At 41.6% G+C, this 18,987-nt stretch overlaps 1 protein-coding gene across 2 annotated transcripts in view; it reads left to right on the top strand.

The window, feature by feature from the left end:
• Nucleotides 1-18,987, top strand: part of WDR72 (WD repeat domain 72) — a 364,461-nt gene that overhangs the window by 103,548 nt on the left and 241,926 nt on the right. For both annotated transcript variants that reach the window (XM_040342714.1, XM_040342713.1), the window contains exons 6-8: nucleotides 1,557-1,633; nucleotides 9,832-9,951; nucleotides 18,512-18,657. In XM_040342714.1, the coding sequence (XP_040198648.1) occupies nucleotides 1,557-1,633; nucleotides 9,832-9,951; nucleotides 18,512-18,657 (343 nt within the window). The remainder of the gene's footprint in view (nucleotides 1-1,556; nucleotides 1,634-9,831; nucleotides 9,952-18,511; nucleotides 18,658-18,987) is intronic.

Raw genomic sequence — 18,987 nt, 5'->3', positions numbered from 1 at the left:
AGTTGAGCATTGGCCTGGCCAGGAAGGAGGTGAAAGTGGTTAAATAATTCACTTTCTGTAGTTATATATAAAATATTAGGGGAACATTTGTAATAGGTAATGGCAGGCCTGAATGTGTGGGCATGCTATTTAGGCCTATAGGAGCAGAAGTGCTAGAAAAGTAAAAGATAGAAAATAAAGATAGAAAATGTAGTATTGTCCTCTGTGCTACAGGCCAGAGGATTTGTGCTTAAAACTTCTGCTAGCTAATGGAGAAATTTCCAGCTGTCGGTGGTAAATGGTGGGAAATTATAAAGGGAAAAAAAAACTTGGCCTGTCCTCCAAAGATGTCTTATTAATGTTGAAATGCATCAGGGAGTGACGACATCACGCACGCCCGATCGCTTACCAGCGGTAGTGTTTGAAGCTGACAGCCTGCTGCTCTTCTCTTGTACAAAACAAATGTCTTTTATGTTTTGTATGAAGGTAATTGTAGCCATCTTTTGAAATAATTTTTTTATATCATGATGGGCTTCACTATGGGAGTTTTCCTTTTTTATAATTGTGAGTCTCCCTTACACGATCTGTGATCCATATGACGGTTACCTTCCTGGATAAACTTGCCGCTGCCTGTTTGATCATTAGACATGTGCATTCGTTTTCGTCCGAATTTCAGGTATTTTCGTTATCGTTTTAACAAATGATAACGAAAGCACAGAAAACTAAAACCGAAAGATCCGATACAAACAAATGCTTTATTTTCGTTTTCGTTGCGGTCGAATGTGCCTAACCTTAACTCTATTAGTCCAATATTATTCTACATAAAGAGAAAAGATTTGCCATTGAGAAAAAAGATTCGACATTATAGAGACATGAAGAAGAGTCGACCTAGAGAGAAAAGATTTGACATAAAGAGAAAAGCTTCGACATAAAGAGAAAAGATTCGACATAGAGAGAAAAGATTCAACATAGAGAGACATGAAGATTCGACGAAGTAGCTAAAAACATACGATCATAGCAAACGGACATTTATGGTAAAATGTCGGCTCACGGCAATTCAGAGAGAATTCGTTCATAAAAAAAAGCATGGGGAACCCCCAAAATTCAATTACCAGGCCCTTCAGGTCTGGTATGGATATTAAGGGGAACCCCACCGTCAATTAAAAAAAAATATGTGGGGTTCCCCCCAAATATCAATTCCAGACCCTTCAGGTGTGGTGTGGATTTTAAGGGGAACTCCACCCCAAATTTAAAAAAAAAATGGCATGGAGTTCCCCCAAAAATCCACACCAGACCCCTTATCCGAGCACGCAACCACATAATTTACTAATTGGTATCACGGTTTGCTAAGTGGCTGCTATTTTTCCTTATTTACACTGAGCGCAGATTTTACATTCTTTTACTGTTTGCTTAAATGGTGGGAAAGGCCCAGCTGTGGTCACTGTGCCCATCATCCATCCATCCTTACTGTAGTTGGATGGCAGAGTACAAAACACAACAACCTCTAGTATAAAAGCAGAATTAATACAGTTAAAACCTATTATATAGTACATTTTACCATTTTACTTTATGTTTAGAAGATTCATTGGTTGCAATATCAGCTTCTGGTGACCTAAAGGTGTGGGACCTCTCATCTTCTGTTAACAGCATACAGGTCAGTAAAAAAATAATAATATATATATATATATACTGTATAGGGGTCACAGTACAATGAGATAAACATATTCCTCTTTTGATTATAGATAATCCATCAATGTTTCAGCCATCTGTGTCCTTTATCAAAGGTTAACAATAAGGATAACAGCAGTATAGGAAAGAACACTGGATATGATGTAAACAGATACTAAATAGTTATTGGATAACACAAAATGATGCAACAGGATTGATTTACTAAATGCAAATACACTGTGCACTCTGCAAGTGCAGTTGCATGCATTTTCCTTAGTAAATGCAATGTGTAATTTTTGCTTGGAAATTATTGGACGATGGAAATCAGCAGAGCACATTTACTAAACTCTGGAGAAAATGGGGAAAACTGCACTTGCAAAGTGCACAGTCTATTTGCCTTTAGTAAATCCGACCCTTTGTAACAACATACATCTACAACAAGTGTATACACCTTTTCAACAACACAATCAGCCGAGTGTATCCTAAGGCTGGATTCACACCAGTTTTAGTGCTTTTTGCATTTTGCAGATTTGGACTACAGAAAGTGTTCCATAGGAAATCATGTAAAATGGACTGTAGTGTGAATCCAGCCTAATCCATAATAAATTTGTAATGAAAGGCATAAACACATAAATCTCAGAAATAAATGCAAATCAAAATCAATCAAAACCAAAAGGTGTTCTATCAGGTTGAGTTCAGGACTCTGTGCAGACCAGTCAAGTTCCTCCACCCCAAACTCCCTCATCCATGTCTTTATGAACCTTGATTTGTGCGCTGGTGCGCAGTCATGTTGGAACAGGAAGGGGCCATCCCCAAACTGTTCCCACAAAGTTGGGAGCATGAAATTTTCCATAATGTCCTGGTATGCTGTCACCTTAAGAGTTCCCTTTACAGTGTTCATTTCTTATTTTACCCATTAAATATACACCAATTTAAACTATAGGCATACACAAGAATAATGTTACACAAATATCAATGAATCCCAAATTATATCCACATGAGTTTAAAAAAAAAAAAAAACTTTGACACAAAAAAATATTCTAAATAATGTGCCAAAGGTCCATTAACAGTCTCTTTAAATTTCAGACCCTTCTAAACGTGCAGGAAAAAAGTGCTCTCTTCATGCAAATCTGTTCTGCTCCCCCTTCAGGTCGGCACTCGCCAAAAATTGTTGACCCCTTATCTCTAAGGCCTCGTACACACGACCAGTTTCCTCGGCAGAATCCACCAAGAAACTTGGTGGGAGAGTTGTTTTGCCGAGGAAACTGGTCGTGTGTACATTTTTCATCGAGGAAACTGTCAAGGAACTCGTCGAGCCAAAAAGAGAGCAAGTTCTCTTTTTCCTCGACGGGAGTCAAATTGGCTCGTCGAGTTCCTCATCGGGCTGGTTTCCGACGAGAAACTCGAGCGTGTGTATGCTAAGGAACCCACGCTTGATCATAATAAAGTATGAGACGGGAGTAAAAGTAGCATTTGTAATGGAGAGAACACATTTTTAAAGCTGTAACAGACTGAAAAGTGCAAATAGTCTCTTACCAAACTTTTACTTAACACGCAAACACATGAGATTAGCAAAAGCAGCCCCAAGAGTTGTGCAAGTGGAATCGAACTTCCCCTGCCGTCCTATGTGTTGTAGTCATCGCGTTTGAGAACAAGGAGATTTTGTCTTGACTGTGTGTACGCAAAGCAAGCTTGTCGAGTTCCTCGACAAGCCTAACAAGAAACTCGATGAGGAAAATTATGTGTTTCGCCCGACGAGTTACTAGGTCGTGTGTACGAGGCCTAAGAGAGTCAAAAGGGCTTGTGGATGAAACCTTCTTTTATACTCCAGGCTGTAGTCACAATCCCCTTCAGACTCCCACTTGAATCTTTTCTCTACCTCCTCCTCTCAATAGGACCACGTGGGACAGATTAAGTCCATAGTCTTCAACAGTTTTTTTATTTTTTTTTATTAGAATAAACCATTTAAAATTCACTTCCAAAAATCAAGGGCAATGGGACTTGAAGAAAGCTCTGTCTGGGATGCTCCTGCACTCCACGGGCCGGATGCGGATGTGACCAAACAGGAAATGACGTGTAGACATATCCCATTCCACATTCTATAGCACAGCAGCGATAGAACACCTTTTGGTTTTGATTTGCATCTATTTCTGAGATTTTTGTGTTCATGCCTTTCATTACACATTCCTCTCTTAAAGGGGTTGTAAAGGTTTTTTTTTTTTTTTTCTAAATAGGTTCCTTTAAGCTAGTGCATTGTTAGTTCACTTACCTTTTCCTTCGATTTCCCTTCTAAATTTGTTTTGTCTTTGTTTTCTTTGTCTGAATTTCTCACTTCCTGTTCCTCCTCAGTAAGCTGTTCTGGCTGACTAACCACCGCTCAGATGATGGGGGCAAGCTTACTGAGGAGAAACAGGAAGTGAGAAATTCAGACAAAGAAAAAAAAACATTTAGAAGGGAAATTAGAAGGAAAATGTAAGTGAACTAACAATGCACTAGCTTAAAGTAAACTATAAAGAAAATAAAAAACAAACCTTTACAACCCCTTTAAATCTCTTTGGAAACAATTAACACATTTAGAGCATGATAAACAAGGAAAGGACACCTTGTGGGTTCCAAAAACCTATTGACAACTTCTCTTTTGGTTTGATCAGCATGTACAATGTTATTATGGAATGTAGGGTTCTGCTTGAACACCGATATGCAAATAATCTGTAACTCTTTCACATCTGCTTATGCAGTCTGCAAGATGTAACATTGTCGCCTAAGGCCTGGTTCACACCTATGCATTTTTTTGTGTTTTCAGTTTTGCAGAAACACACTACAGTCCATTTAACATAGGTTTCTATGTGTTCTGTTCACATCTGTGCATTTTATGAAAAGCACCAGGGACTTTTTTCTGGTTTTTGGTTCCATAGACTTCAATGGATCAAAAACGTGTATTGAAAAATGCAAAATGTACCAGGAATATGCATACTGCATAGGTGTGAACCAGTCCTAATACAATAAAGAAATACATACGGTGAGGCCATGTTATTGGCATACAATCATAATAATACATTTTAAACATTGGTCTAGGACCCATCTTTCCCGTCAGTAGGTTTCTGCTGTTCTCTCTAAAGATCAGAAGGTAACCCCTAGCCATAAATTTCTCTTCAATTTCCAGTCACCTTTTCCTATTAAATTAGGGGCTTCACAATGTTATTCAGCATAATGAACTGACTTCTGACCCAAAGACTGTAGATGGATGAAAACTAATAAAAGCCAACAAGTGAATATGATTAAAGATCCGTAGTTTGGTCCCCAATCGTATCATTGAAGTGTCCAAAAACGAAATACATTCTTTGTCATATGTCATGTTAAAAGGTACCTGAGGGTGAACTTTATTAGTAAAACCCATCAAATGCCAGCAGGGATTACATTTCATCCTGCCACAGTGTGAACACATCATTATCATTGTACCACCACCAGAAAAAAAGTGTGTGAGAAATACCACAATGAAAAAAATAGACGGTCATCACCAGGATAACTAGAGGGTCTTCCTAACAGGGGGCACAGACAACAATAAAGATCTGACAAGGGTTCTAGTACTTTAAGACAGGGCATGTAAGAAGCCTTCTGAAATTACAGATGTGTCAAGGCCCAATGTTAAGTCAAAAAAGAGGCTCCTGTTTGCATTCTCTGAATGTGTTTTTTTCTTGTATTAAACACCATTTACAGATTGCATGTATAGATGTAGAAGCATTCTAAAGTATGCACATTCAGGTGGAACCCTACAATCCGTGGTAAGATTGTACATGCTGATCAATCTAAAAAGGAGGTTGGAGGGAATTTGGCTTTAATTTGTTGGTGTATTTAAATCTGCTAGTACATCTAACACTCACCCCCCCCCTTCTGACAATGCTGCTGTCCAAAGGTGTCCTCTGTGCTCATTCATCCAGAGTGGGGGCGCTCTAATACAGGAGGTATGTTACAAGCCAGATCACCAGGTGAGAACAGAGAGAAAAAAAAAGCCAAAATAAAAACTGGTGGAGCCACCACATCTAATTATTGGTAAGCTTCAATATATTACATTTTTGGTTTGACTGCATACCTATGCTACTAGTACCGCGATAGTCCAATAATGGCCCACAACTCCCCCCTAGTTGGCTCTTTTGTTTGGGGACCTCAGAGCCTAACTCTATTTATTTTTGGTTTGAGGTTTAATAACACTTAACAACAAGTTGTATATATAACTATATGTATATGAGTGAACACCAGTCTATGCATGTAACCTGGTAATTTATTGCTCATTTGGGCATAGATAATCCAGCAATGTTTCTGATAACCCTGTCCTTTATCAAACTAAAGTTAACAATAAGAATAAATAAATAAGACAGAGAACACCAGATACAACATAAACAGATACAAAGTAATGATTGATAAACATGTATGCTTTATTTTGAGTCTCAAAAACCTATGGACTACCTCCCTTTTAGATTTTTTTTATTATAATTACTTATTTTCTTTATTATGACAAATTACAACATATACAAAAAAGAAAATAAAACCACATAAAAAAATACACCAACAGCGTATAATATACATTTTCCCCCTCCTCGAGAGCACCCTTGATTTGTTTCCTTCACTTTGCCTTCCTCTACCCACCTCCCCCTAAATCCCCCCTCCATCTACAGGAGAGAAAGAGAGAAAAAAAAAGGCGGAGAGAAGCTAAATAATAATAATAATAAAAAAAAAAATTGTTCCCCCCTTTGAAGAAGGGGGCTTAAAAGCTCCCTATTTCGTGACCCTTAATAACTCTTTAAATCTCACCACCTTATGGCCCCATACCACACAAAAAGAAGAAAAAAGGAGGGGCTTAATATCACCCTATAAAAAAAAAGGGGGAAACCTCTAATATTTCTTTGTTTCGTGACTTGACATCTTTTTGAATCCCCACTTCCCATTCTTATGGCCCCTTCCAACCAAATGTTTTATTTTTTTTAAAAAAGGGGCTGAAAGAAAATGTTAAACTCCACACTCGTTGTTTTTCAAAGTGTTAACTAGTGTTATTGTTTTCCCTCTCAACTGTGCAAATTATCCAAAAAAAAAAATTGTGTTGTGAAAAACTATATATATATAAAAAAAAGGGGGGACCCAAAATCCCTTCTCTTTTTTCATACACATAATCCTATCTCACACTGGTGCCCCCTTCGTAACTCCCTTTTAGATTGATTATGTACAATCTAATTACGAATTGTAGGAATCCAACTGAAAGTCTGAATTTGCATGCTCTGGAATGTTTCTACATCTAAAGTATCCATGTAATCTGTAAAATGTGCAAATGGTGTTTAATGCAAAAAAAAAAAAACACATTCAGAGACCTAAGTTTGACCTGCATTTCAAACATGGGAAAACAGCACCTGTCTATGTGAGTCCTTAAAGCGGTTTTAAACCCCTAAAAAAATAAATCTTCTCCAAATTCCTAAATCCCGCTACAAATCGAAGGGAGAACGAAGATTTTCGGTCCAAGGACCACGGCTCTGGAATGCTCTACCCATCACCATCCGCTTAGAGGAAAACCATCGGGCATTTAGGAAAAAACTAAAGACCCGCATTTGCTGCGCTATACAAGTCACTCACTCACTCACTCACTCACTTAAATAAAAACTTGCAAGACAAAGGCATAATGAGCTAGTATGACTAACATAGTAGCTCATTATGCATTTACTTACCTTAGATCGAAGCCCCTGAAGCCGTCCTCGTCTTCCCCTCCAGCCGCAGACATATCTCCCGGAGGTTACTTCCAGGTATCGCCGCTCCGGTTCTGTGATTGGCCGGAGCGGCGATGACGTCACTCCGCGCATGCGCGCAGGAGCCGTCAAAGCCGGCGTAATTCATTCAGAAAACCGGCATTCTCAGTGCGCCTGCGGCGTGCATGCGCTGTAGACAACAGTGCATTCTTTTTGGCAAATATCTCCTAAACTGTGTAGGTTTAGGAGATATTGCAAACACCTACAGATAAGCCTTAAAGGGGTTGTAAAGGTACATTTTGTTTCCCCTAAATAGCTTCCTTTACCTTAGTGCAGTCCTTCTTCACTTACCTCATCCTTCGATTTTGCTTTTAAATGTCTTATTTCTTCTGAGAAATCCTCACTTCCTCTTCTTCTGTCTGTAACTCCACACAGTAATGCAAGGCTTTCTCCCTGGTGTGGAGTGTCGTTCTCGCCCCCTCCCCTGGACTACGGGAGAGTCAGGATGCCCACTAACACACAGCTCCTTTCTCTATCTGCAACGTAGAGAGCGTCCTGACTCTCCCGTAGTCCAAGGGAGGGGGCGAGCACAACACTCCACACCAGGGAGAAAGCCTTGCATTACTGTGTGGAGTTACAGACATAACCAAGGACTGCACTAAGGTAAAGGAAGCTATTTAGGAAAAAAAATTGTACCTTTACAACCCCTTTAATCTAGGCATACCTGTAGGTGAAAGTTGTAATGGAGGGTTTATTTCCATTTTAATAAGAGCTATAGCTTAATCGTTATGTATCCTAGCAAATGTGAGCCCATTTATAAATGGGGAAATTGTCCATCTCCCTCTTAGCATGGATGATGAGAAGCAGGAGGAAGAACAATAGATTTGCCGGGAGTACATGACTGAGGGACCTGCAGAATGCTGGTTAAAACGTTAAGCACTTGACTCAGCTCTTCTTCCAAAATGACCAAACTACACATTTTATTTGGAGTCAAATGGCCATAGCAGCCTTTTTATTACAAACCATTAAAGTGTTTGTTAAGGAGTGAAGATGGCCAAAAAGTTAGAGGGGTATTTAAACTAGGCGATGGGGGGAGGGCCCAGAGGTAGAGATAGTCAATGCAATGCCAAGCTGCTGCTAACAAAGCAAACATATTGGCATGCATTAAAAAGGGGATCAACTCCAGAGATAAAACGATAATTCTCCCGCTCAACAAGACTCTGGTCCGGCCGCACCAAGAGTATGCTGTCCAGTTCTGGGCACCAGTCCTCAGGAAGGATGTACTGGAAATGGAGTAAGTACAAAGAAGGGCAACAATGCTAATAAAGTGTCTGGAGGATATTAGTTATGAAGAAAGGTTGCGAGCACTGAACTTATTCTCTCTGGAGAAGAGACGCTTGAGAGGGGATATGATTTCAATTTACAAATAAAATACTGGTGACCCCACAATAGGAATAAGACTTTTTTGTGGGAGGGAGTTTAACAAGACACGTGGCTACTCATTAAAATGAGAAGAAAAGTGGTTTAACCTTAAACTACGTAGAGGGTTCTTTACTGTAAGAGCGTCCATTGTTGCTGGGGGAATCTATTGTTGCTGGGACTTGTCTATTGCTGCTGGCTGCAGGGAATCTACTTTTCTTTCTTTTCTTGTTGTTATTAACAAATTCAATATAAATTATTTATCACAAAATTATACTTGGTTCTAAATTCTCTAAAAGGGGTGGTACTGGGAGGTGGGTAAGGGCTGGGAACCAAGGGAAGTGACTCAGAAGGGGGCAGTTCTTTTTCTTTAAGAAAAAAAGCCCTGGGAAATGCCCTGGGCTAGCCTGTCATATTGTCATGCACAACTTTTCCCTTTAAATTATGACTCAACTATAATTAAAAAAATGTAAGCCACATTTAGAATAACAGTTGTCTTATGCCGCGTACACACGATTTTTTTAATTGGTTGTGAAAAACGGTCGTGTGTAGGCTCCAGAGCATTTTTATTGACGAGAAAAATGGGCATTAAAAAATTAGAACCTGCTCTGTTTTTTCTCGTCGTTTTTCACGTTGTCGTTTTTCTCGTCGTGAAAAACGGTCGTTTGTACGCTTTAACGAGGGAGGAAAAACATGCATGCTCAGAAGCAAGTTATGAGACGGGAAATTAGCATAATCAGCCCAAAGGGTGGCGCCATTCAAATGGAACTTCCCCTTCATAGTGCAGTCGTACGCGTTGTACGTCACTGCGCTTTGCTCGAGCATTTTTATCACGATCGTGTGTATGCAAGGCAGGCTTGAGAGGAATCACGTCGAGAAAAATTTTGTTTTTTTCCATGACATGAATAACAGTCGTGTGTACGCGGCATTACAATATAGGAATTAGAATATTAGAATTTATCATTTGTAGCTTTTTAGGTTTTAAAATGTTGAATTCTCATGTGATTTGGTCTTCTCAATCTGTCCTTTTGTTTAGGAAAAGCAAAATGTGTATGAAACTGAATCCCAGTGCCTGGAGATGGCCAACTACTGCTCAGTGCGCTTCTGCACATACACAGAACGGCTGCTGCTGGTGATTTGTTCCACATCTTGGAAGGTGATGATCAGCTTGTTACACCCCATGTGTCCTCTGCCTGTCTGGCAGTAAGAGTCACCTCCGTAATAAATAACTGCTTTTGTTGATGTTAGATTGATATCCAGATTTCTTCTCACTTTATGGAGATGTTAAACTGGCAAATTGTCACTTCGGATCTTCTGAAAAATTGAAATGACATGGCTGATATAAGAAATATTCTATTTTCACACACTCTGAGGTTAGCGCAGTGGCTGTCCTCTAAATAAAAATCATTTTTTCATTATTTGAAGATGTAGCTAGATAACAACCTTTTGACAGCATTTTTTTTCTAGATCTTTTTTTTTCTTTTTGTCCAAAACATAAATGCTACATATTCTGGGAAGGAGCAGCTTTTTGGATAGTAAACTTTACTTTATGAAAATGTTTATCTGTAATAGAAATCTGCTTACAATATTAACTAATTATTTGTATATTATATCCAATGGTAAGCACTCTAAACCTTATTCTTATTAGTACTTAAATGGTGATAATTTCAAAATTATCACTATTTAACCACTTCAGCCTGGAAGAATTTACCCCCTTCCTTACCAGAGCACTTTTTGCGATTCGGCACTGCGTCGCTTTAACTGACAATTGCGCGGTCGTGCGACGTGGCTCCCAAACACAACTGACGTCCTTTTTTTCACACAAATAGAGCTTTCTTTTGGTGGTATTTGATCACCTCTGCTGTTTTTATTTTTATATAAACAAAAATAGCGACAATTTGGAAAAAATTCAATGTTTTTTTTTTTTTATTCCATAAAGATTTTATTGAGAAAAAAAAGAGAAGGAATATTTTCACAAATAACATAGAAATATCGACAAATATAATAGGAAAACAAAAGAGGGACCATGGAGTTCCGTCTTCACTTGAGATACAGTCACATATGATATACATATGGTACAATTCAAACAATAATCTCAGTATACCTTATAAACAGTGGCCCAGATTCTCAAAGGGCTTACGACGGCACAACGCCATGTACGCCGTCGTAAGTCCTAATCTGGGCCATCGTATCTATGTGACTGATTCTTAGAATCAGTTACGCATAGATATCCATTAGATCCGACAGGCGTAAGGCTCTTACGCTGTCGGATCTTAAATGCAATTTTTTTTTTGCCGCTAGGTGTCGCCTCTGTCTTTTTCCCCGTCGAGTATGCAAATTAGCTAGATACGCAAATTCCCGAACGTACGCGCGGTCGACGCAGTGAAGTTACGACGTTTACGTTAGGTTTGCGCTGCGTCAAAACTAATGACGTCCTTGCGACGTCATTTGGAGCAATGCACCCTGGGATATTTTCCAGACGGCGCATGCGCAGTACGTTCGGCGCGGGAACGCACTTAATTTAAATGCTCCACGCCCCCTACCTGGCTAATTTGAATTAGGCGGGCTTGCGCCGGGTGATTTATGCTACGCCGCCACAACTTTACAGACAAGTTCTTTGTGAATAAAGCACTTGCCTGTAAAACTTGCGGCGGCATAACGTAAATGAGATCCGTTACGCCCGCGGAGTTTTACGCCCATCTACGAGAATCTGGGCCAGTATCACCTCTTATGCCCACCATAAGGGAGATGTATCTCAAATTATCAATGAAGGATCATGCCAGTGTGGGAGTGTTCAAAAGCTTCCGGGTCCTTCAATAGTGAATAGCTAACCAAGGCCTCTTTTCAAAATAATCAGTTCCTATAGATCAATTCCTATATCTATTACTAGGGTCCGCATATCGTGGAGAGAATGGGTGAAGGGGTGAGCCAAGAACCAACCCGTCCCCCCATAACCTCCCATCATCGAAAAAAGAGGAAGAGAGAAAGGGAGGAAGAAAAAAAAAGGGGGGGGGGAGGGGGCATGGAAAAGAGCATCATATCTCAAATGTAGATATCAGAGGAGGTGGGTAAGGAGACCTGATACCCCCGCCGTCTATATCGTGTTGGAAGAAGCACAAACTAGCGATGTCACATACCAGTCACCATTCGGGCAGAACTTCGCAGGTTCTCAGTCAACCCGCGTTTTGTATAAGAGATTGGTACTCAGCCGTGTTCTGGAATTTAAACCAGTCTTCCCAGATACCAGTGAAGTTGGGAATTTTATCCTGTGCAGTGCATATTAGCTCCTCTATCGCTGCAATATGGTTAATGTGTGTCACCCATTCTTTCATAGATGGTGGCACCGTGGCCCTCCAGTGAACGGGTACAAATAGTCTGGCTGCATTGATGATATGTATCGCCACAGAGTTGCAATACCTTTTCCTGGAAATTTTGGAGAGATGAAGAAGGTACTGTGCTGGTGAAAACTCCAGGGGGAGCGAAGAGACCGCCGTCATCACATCATGCACCTTATGCCAGTATGGTTGAATTAGCGGGCATTCCCACCAGACATGGAGGAAAGTACCCAAGGCTTGTCCACATCTCCAGCACCGATCTGGTACGGTCGGAAAAAACTTGTGGACGATATCCGGTGTCCTATACCACCGTGTTCTAATCTTGTACCCATTCTCCTGAGTGTTCACACTTAGTGAACCTTTAAAGATAAACCAGTTGATCCATCCCCAGGTCTTTGTCTCAATTGATCTATCTAGCCGGGCCTCCCAGAAGGCCCATTCCGCCTGCATAGATGTAAAGGGTTCTTTGAACATGGATGCATACAGCATCGAAATCCCATGCCTCTGAGATGATATACTAGAACATAACGACTCAAATTATGTAGGCGATTTCGTAAAACTTCCCCTGACCCTCGGGTTATCAAGAAAGTGTTTCACCCGGAGATAAGCAAATACGCGAAATGTCTTGGTTAGGGACATCGCCGCAAGCTCTTTTATGGTCAGGAACCTTCCCCGGAAAAAAAATGTTTGGCCAACATATCTGTATGTGGCCACTCGTTTGTCAGATAGGATTCTTCCTGCCCCAGAATGAAATCCGGGTTACCTCGAATGGGAGTTAGTGTAGATTCTGTCGTCACAAGCCTTCGTGAATGCCGACAGAGTTGCCCCTACTAGAGGATGATATTGGATGCTAGACGTCCAGTGTCTCTTGGAAAACCAAGGCACCTTCCTGAGGTCAGCCCCTGTGATCTGATTTTCCAACGGTACCCATCCTTTACAGTGTGCATGCACTCGCCAGTCCACTACTCGAGTTATATGTGTAGTCCAGTAGTACCTCTGTATATCCGGGAGACCAATACCCCCCTCCATCTTCTGCAACACCAGTTTCGCCCAGCTGATTCTAGGTGCTTTAGATCCCCACAGAAACTTCCTACATAGCCTTTTGTACGTCGCAAAGAAGGAAGGTGGCAAGGCGATCGGGATTGTCTGTAATTTATATAACATTCGGGGAAGCACCTTCATTTTCAAGATAGTGGCTTGCCCGAACCAAGAGATCGCGGGGTTATCCAACTGAAGTATGTCATGCTGTATAGCTTTCAGCTCGGATGAGAAGTTCTTATCGTAAAGGTCTGAGAGTTTACCGGGGAGTCGGATGCCCAAGTAGGTAATGTCATCTGTTTTCCAGCAAAAGGGAAAGTTCTCCTGGCAGCGGTGAACCAGCGATGAGGGTAGTGAAACATTCATGGCAAATGACTTGGAATAGTTGATCTTCAAGTGCGAGATACAGCGGAATTGTTCAAAGACTTGCATCAAGTTAGGCAAGGATGTCAAGGGGGAAGAGATGAAAAGCAAAATGTCATCGGCAAAGGCCGCTAGCTTAAATTCCTTGTGATGTATTTCAACACCTTTTATATCAGGGTGAGCCCGAATGCAACAAAGGAGAGGTTCTAACCTGAGGATATACAGGATAGGGGAAAGGGGGCAGCCCTGTCTGGTGCCATTGTGGATGGAGAAGGCCTCCGACAAGTGACCATTGACCCGGACCCTAGCTCGTGGAGTCTTGTATAGAGCTCCAACAAAGGCCCTCATTCTGGTCCCTAGGCCCAGCGCCTCCAGGACCAAGTCCATGTAGTCCCAAGCCACCCGGTCAAAGGCCTTCTCCGCATCCAATGAAAATGCAATGTTTTTTACTTTTTGCTATAATAAATATCTCCAAAAAATCGATAAAAAACTAAAAACTAATAAACTAATGTTTTCCTCAGTTTAGGCAGATACGTATTCTTCTAGATATTTTTGGTAAAAAATCGCAATAAGTGTATATTTATTAGTTTGTGGAAAGATTATAGCGTCTACAAAATAGGGGATAGTTTTATTGCTTTTTTTTTTTTTTACTACCATGTTTCCCCGAAAATAAGCCCGGGTCTTATATTAATTTTAGCAACAAAAGACCAAGTAGGGCTTATTTTCGGGGTAGGTCTTAACATATTCAGGAATCCCCAGTTTGAACAAACTTAAAATGCCCAAATCCTTTCTTTTACAGTAGCACACAATACAGAATGTGTGTGCCCCTGCAATTCAACAGTGCCAACCACCTCAGCTCTCCTCCACCTCTCCCAGCCACCAGCGAGGGACCCTGGCCCCCCTCCCTCTGCAATGCTCGAAGCAGGGAAGAGAGCACACCAGCATGTGAAGAAAAATAATCTGTAAATACCTTGTGGAGTAGCCATGCTGCATACCGCACACAGTACCGTATGACATGTTGATTGCAGAGGCTCTGCACCGTACCTTCAGTGACCCGCCAAAGCTCTATGGAGGGAGAGGGAGGAAGAGATCCCCCACAGATAGGCGGGAGAAGAAAAGACCAGGGGGGAGATTAGCTGAGCGCCGCTCTGTAGCAAAGTCACCTGACACCGCTAGAGACACACACACACAGCACACCACTGTAATGGGATTATACCGCGTTTCCTCGAAAAGCAAACAATTACCTCGAGCTAGAGCTTATTTTTGGGGTAGGGCTTATATTGCAGCCCTCCTGGAAAATAGCGCTACATCTTATTTTCGGGATAGGTCTTATTTTTGGGGAAATACGGTAGTAATGGCGGCATTCTGCAATTTTTATTGTGACTGTGACATTGCGACGGACATATCAGACACTTTTGACACATTTTTGGGACCATTCACACTTATACAGCGATTAGTGCTATAAAACTTCAATGATTACTGTATAAATGTGACTGGCAGGGTAGGGGTTAACACTAGGGGGCGCTGAAGGTGTTAAATATGTTCCCTAATGTGTGATTCTAACTGTAGGGGGAGGGGACTCACTAGGGGAGGAGACCAATGTTTGTTCCTCTGTACTAGGAACACACATCGGTCTCCTCACCTGACAGGACCGTGGATCTGTGTGGTTACACACACAGATCCACAGTCCTGCCGAAAAAGCAGGCAATCGCGGGTGCCCGGCCGACATCACGGCTGCCGGGCACGCACATTGGGTCCCGCGCGCCCCTAGACAGCCGGGAAGCCCAGGACGTCATATGACATCCACCCAGCATGGGAGATCCCATCTGTGGACGTCATATGTCTATGGGCAGTAGGGAAGTGGTTAAGTGCTATTTATAAGAGGAAGTGCTTTACCTTTGGATATAATATATTGCATTTGTCAGTGGGGTGATAACATGTTGTAGGTGGTAGTTGCTTTTTTTATTTTTTTTATTTTAAATAGTGAGTAAAGTAGCACAGGGTACATATATTTATTTAATGTGAGCTAATTTATACATATTATGCTGAATATTGCACTAGTTATCATTTTTATAGTAAAATATAAAACAGTATATTAAGGCAGTCATATTCTACTACGGACATATCCTACGCTCTCTACTCCTCCAGCACCAGATGCAGGCTTCCATCAATCCTGAACCACACTATGTGCAACACCTCAATCTTAAGAATAAAGGGAGGAAGTCGCTTACTGCGCAAAAGCCAGTATTCAGATTTATTGAAAAAACTGATGCATAGACTCACCATCTGGTGTAACCAACCTTACGCGTACAAATAAGCTCCATGTTGGAGTGAAACACGTACGTTTGTAACACCAGGTGAATGAGTCTGTGCATCTGTCTTTTCAATAAACCGTAATACTGTGCCAGTACACTGTTGGCACATCTGCTGTGGTCCAGCTTATGAGTGTGTAAGGCCCCGTACACACGGACGGATAATCCGCTGAAAACGGTCCGCCGGACCGTTTTCAGCGGACATGTCCGCCCGGAGATTTCTGTCTGATGGTTGTACACACCATCAGACAGAAATCCGCGCGTAAACAATACGTGGCCCTGGAAGTTCAATGCTTCCACGCATGCGTCAAATCAGTACGACGCATGCGAGGGATGGCGGTCGGTCGGACGTGTCCGGTGAGTCTGTACAGACGACCGAACACGTCCGACAGACAGGTTTCCAGCGGACAGATTTCTTAGCATGCTAAGAAATTTTTATCCGCTGGAAACTGTCCGTTCCGCCAGACAATTGTCCGCTCGGGCCTACACACGACCAGATCTGTCCGCTGGAACTGGACGATCCGGTCGTGTGTACGGGGCCTTAGAAGGGGTGACATTGTTGCAGCTGAAGCATGTGTTGTCACCTTAGAAAAAGAAGTACCAATGGTTACATCTTGCTGGTAGGATCACAAGTATCAATTTAATTGAAAGCACTGCACACGAAAAAAGGATAAGGGCCAGTTCACACCATATGCAGTCCAGTGCATTTTTTTCTGCATCAAAAAACGCATGGAAATTAGGTTATATGGTGTTCAATGTCATATTCACACACCAATGCTTGCAGTTCCAGAAAAAAAAGTAGAACATGTTGCATTTTTCCTACACCGGAATGCTGTAAAATGCATCAAAAACGCACAAGAACACACCTAATAGCACCAAATACACATGTCCTCATTTAGGGCCAGTTCACATTATAGAAACGCATGGCGGATGCGTTCCAGATGCTTTGTGCATGCATGTTTATGTGTTTTGGATGCATTCCAATGTGTTTTTGATGCAGTCCAGTGCACTTAAATAAGGACATGTGTGATCCAGTGCATTTTTGGTGCGTTTAGGTGTGTTCCAGTGTGCTTTTGATGCATTTTATAGCGTTCCAGTACAGTCCAGTGCAGGAAAAATGCAGCATGTTCTAACACTTTTTTTTTATGGAACTGGAACGCACTGGAACTTCAAGCACTGGTGTAAACTATGCCATTGAAAACCATATAACCTACTTTCCATGCATTTTTTTTCTATTACATTTCTCGCACGATTTTCCCATCATTGATTAAAACATTTTTGTTTTTCAAATAATTTCCAACATGTCTGATTCCTCAAATTTGATTGCCGCACGAAAATCAGCTGTTGCTGCAGCCCACTAATGGTGCGAAATTCATCAAAAAATTCTTTGATACGATTTTCGAAAGAAAATTCTTTTGAAATTCGAACCGCGTATAGCCGGCTGTAGACCCCTTTCACACTGTAAAGCGCCTCTCATGCCTCCCCAGTGTGAAAGTCCGAGTGCTTTGACGCTGGAGCGGTGCGCTTGTGGGACAGGAAAACAAGTCCTGCAAGCCGCATCTTTGGGGCGGTGCGGGAGCCCTGTATACAGCGCTCCTAAACCGCCCCTGCCATTGAAATCCATGGGCAGCCCTTCGACTGCACCGTGACACGGGTGCTTTTTAACCCTTTCTTCGGCCGTTAGCGAGGGTTAAAAGCGCCCAGCTAGCGGGCAAAAAGTGCTAACACATCCCCTCCCCAGTGTGAAAGTAGCCCTAAGGCCCCGTACACACGTCCGAGGAACTCGACGGGCAAAACTCATCATTTTGCTCGTCGAGTTCTGTGTGAAGCCGCAGAGGATCTCGGTGAGCCAACTTTCCTCATTGAACAATGAGGAAATAGAGAACATGTTCTCTATTTGGCTCGACGAGGAACTCGTCGGCTTCCTCGGCCGAAAGTGTACACACGGCCGGGTTTCTCGGCAGAATTCAGCTTCGATCGAGTTTCTGGCTGAATTCTGCCGAGAAACTCGGTCGTGTGTACAGGGCCTTATGCCGCGTACACACCATCACTTTATGTGATGAAAAAAAACGACACTTTCTGTGAAGTAAAAAATGACGTTTTTGAAACTTCAATTTTCAAAGACGAAGTTGCCTACACACCATCGTTTTCTCACAATGATCTTGCAAAGTGAGGTTACATTCCACCACGTTTTACCATTGAAGCTTGCTTCATAAGTAGCTTCTGGGCATGCGTGGATGAAAAAACGTCTTAGAAAACGACGTTTTTTGCTACACACGGTCAATTTCTGTGAAGTAAAAAGTGCACTTTTGAAAAACGACACATAAAATTGAAGCATGCTTCAATTTTTTTTGGTCGTTTTTTACAAGACATAAAACGACGTTTTCCCCCACACACAGTCAATTAAAGTGACGTTTTTAAAAACGTCATTTTTTTTCATCACATAAAGTAATGGTGTGTACGCGGCATTAGAGAAAGGAGGGGGAAAATGCACTGGGCTGCATCCATCAAAAAGGCACCAAATGCTCATAGAAAACTGTCACCCAGACTGCGTTTCTATGGTGTGAACTGGCCCTAAAACATTTGCTTTAGATACACTTGAACTATTTTTGGTGAACCTGCTTTTTTCTATTGTGTTTTAATTAAAGTGTCCCTTTTTGTTGTTTAGGTCTATGATTACTGTGACTTCTCCATGCTTTGCAGTGATGATTGCAAGGATAGTCAGAGGTTTGCTGGAGGCGAGTTCTTGGCTACTAACAGACTTATCATCTGGACCCAGGATGGGCACAGCTACATCTACCAGCTGCTGAACAGGTGGGCCCACATAGGACTGGCATATGATAAGTCCAGGTACAAAGTAAGCTGTTTGTAAGTGCATTGTAGAAAATCCCTGCTTGTCACACTTGATCAAAACCCAGAACAAAACCCTTTGACATTAGAACATTTGGCTTGAGTTTGGCACAAGTCCTCCGTCTTTATGTGAAGCAGCAGGAGATGAAGAAATAAGATTACCCGAGTAGAACTTGATTGGGCAGATGGTGCTGTGATTTCCAGGAACAAAAAAGTCATGAATTACCATCTTAGCAACTTTTCTTTCAGTGCTAAGAATTTAACCCGGTCAATCACCTTTTGTTTGATGACACT

Source organism: Rana temporaria, chromosome 3, assembly GCF_905171775.1.
Source record: "Rana temporaria chromosome 3, aRanTem1.1, whole genome shotgun sequence".
Taxonomy (NCBI): domain Eukaryota; kingdom Metazoa; phylum Chordata; class Amphibia; order Anura; family Ranidae; genus Rana; species Rana temporaria.
The sequence above is the reverse complement of the archived record's forward strand: the minus strand, read 5'-3'. Positions and strand labels throughout refer to the sequence as shown.